The following is a 2,100-nucleotide window of genomic DNA, read 5'->3' as shown; positions in this document are numbered from 1 at the left end:
ATGTTGATGAGAATAACAAAATCATAAAGAATATAAATCCCCAATGTACCAGTATCTATGGACCTTGAAAAAGTTAGCATTATTTATAGATTTATTTTTAGAGCTGGGGTCTTGCTCTGTCACCCAGGCTGGAGTACAGTGGTGTGATCACAGCTCACTGCAGCCTCTAACCCCCGGGCTCGAGCGATCCTTCTACCTCAGTCTCTTGAATCAGCTGGGACTACAGGTGGGCACCACTGCATTGGGCTAGTTAGAATTATTTTCTTTTTTTATTTAAAAAGAATTTTGTGGGTATACAGTAGATGTCTGTATTCATGGGATACACGAGACGTTTTGTTTAGAATTATTTTCAATCCTCTGAGAATCAGCGACATTCCAGGATCATCTTGGAGAAGAGGGACCAAGTTAGAGACATGAAAGCACCTCCACGCAGAGCTTGGCATTTTCAGAGAGAAAAAGAACGTCATGGGCCTAGAGCTAAGGACAGTGTTACATAAGGACAGTGCTACATAAGGACAGTGCTACATCTGTCTACCCAGGAGTTTTCCTGGTTTTGTGCTGCGCAGGCACTTCCGGACTCAGCTGGAATCGCCTAGCTCGCCTGCGTGTTCTGGTTTGGGGTGTGGAACGTCAAGGTTATACAAGTGAAGCTGGCAGAGAAGAAAACAACAAGGTCTGCACACGCAAAGCAACGCCAGCCCCAGGGGACGGGTGTGGCGCGGTGGGTGGCATTACTTACTGTCTTCGGGCAGGTTGTTTTCCCGTTCCTCCCGCTCCATCTGTTGGCACCACCCCTCCATGCGGTCTCGCTCTGCCTGGAGGAGCTTCAGGAACCAGTGGCCGTCCCGGTGGCACACTGACCTTTGCACGGCCTCCAGAGGGTCTTCAGTGATAGAGTCAATCCAGGGGTCCGGAGGAGGCAGAATAGAGGGGTCAAAATCCGTGTCAAAGTCATCATCGGCGGCACAGGCGTGGTAATGGTTTCCTGAGCCCTGAATGCTGACTGTGGAAGTGCTGGCATCGCGGGAGAACTGTCTGGCCATTGGGCCAGGACACGAATTGTCCTCTATAGATTCCAGAGAATTTTCCAGATTATCATGGAAGTCCAGGTCGGCCTGTACTGCTGTCGTCACACTGTTGGATCGAGTGAACCTGCGGAAACTTGGGAGAATAGAAAAAAGAAATTTAGTTAGAGGATATTTCTTTCTTTCTTTTCTTTTTCTTTCTTTCTTCTTTTTTTTTTTGTGTGTGTGTTTTTTTGTTTGTTTGCTTGTTTTTTGGAGACAGAGTGACACTCTGTCTCCCAGGCTGGAGTGCAGTGGCGCGATCTTGGCTCACAGCAACCTCCACCTCCCGGGTTCAAGCGATTCTCCCACCACAGCCTCCCGAGTAGCTGAGATTACAGGTATATGCCACCATATCCGGCTAATTTTTGTATTTTTAGTAGAGAAGAAGTTTCACCATGTTGGCCAGGCTGGTTTCAAACTACTGACCTCAAGTGATCTGCCTGCCTCGGCCTCCCAAAGTGCTGAGATTACAGGTGTGAGCCACCGCACCTGGCAAGGATATTTCTTGAAGCAAAACTACTTTCTACTTTACTCACCGGGTGTGACCATTAGAAGTCTCATCTTCTCAATCTTCTCTGTGTGTGTGTGTGTGTGTGTGTGTGTGTGTGTGTGTGTTGGGGGTGGTGGTGGCAGGGGTAGACCCTTGAGGCAAGCATATTGATTGTCATAGCTTCAACAATGTGAAAAGCACGAATCTCATGTTTGCTCAATATGGAATATTAAAGTGTATCAAGAGAAATTTTATAGGTGGGACAAAGCGCTGAACTATTAAAGCCAGTAGAATGTCCAGCTCTATCATTCCTTACCTGAAGTGTCCCACTTCCTCCCCAAATATGGGGTGACTTAAGTCCTGAAATTCAGGTTGGTGATGAGTAAGGAAACAATTCACTAGTATCTTAGTCCGGGTAATTTGCTTAGAAATAGGGAGAAAGGGCCCAGCGCAGTGGCTCATGCCTGTAATCCCAGCACTTTGGGAGGCCGAGACGGGTGGATCACGAGGTCAGGAGATCGAGACCATCCTGGCTAACACGGT

General features: G+C 47.7%; 1 protein-coding gene across 8 annotated transcripts in view; it reads right to left on the bottom strand.

The window, feature by feature from the left end:
* Positions 1 to 2,100, bottom strand: part of DLGAP1 (discs, large (Drosophila) homolog-associated protein 1) — a 703,239-nt gene that overhangs the window by 46,328 nt on the left and 654,811 nt on the right. For all 8 annotated transcript variants that reach the window (XM_011996318.1, XM_011996317.1, XM_011996319.1 and 5 more), the window contains one exon: positions 740 to 1,161. In XM_011996318.1, coding sequence (XP_011851708.1) covers positions 740 to 1,161 — 422 coding nt within the window. The remainder of the gene's footprint in view (positions 1 to 739; positions 1,162 to 2,100) is intronic.

Source organism: Mandrillus leucophaeus, unplaced genomic scaffold (genome assembly GCF_000951045.1).
Source record: "Mandrillus leucophaeus isolate KB7577 unplaced genomic scaffold, Mleu.le_1.0 Scaffold51, whole genome shotgun sequence".
Taxonomy (NCBI): Eukaryota; Metazoa; Chordata; class Mammalia; order Primates; family Cercopithecidae; genus Mandrillus; species Mandrillus leucophaeus.
This window is presented reverse-complemented; position numbering and strand designations above follow the sequence as displayed.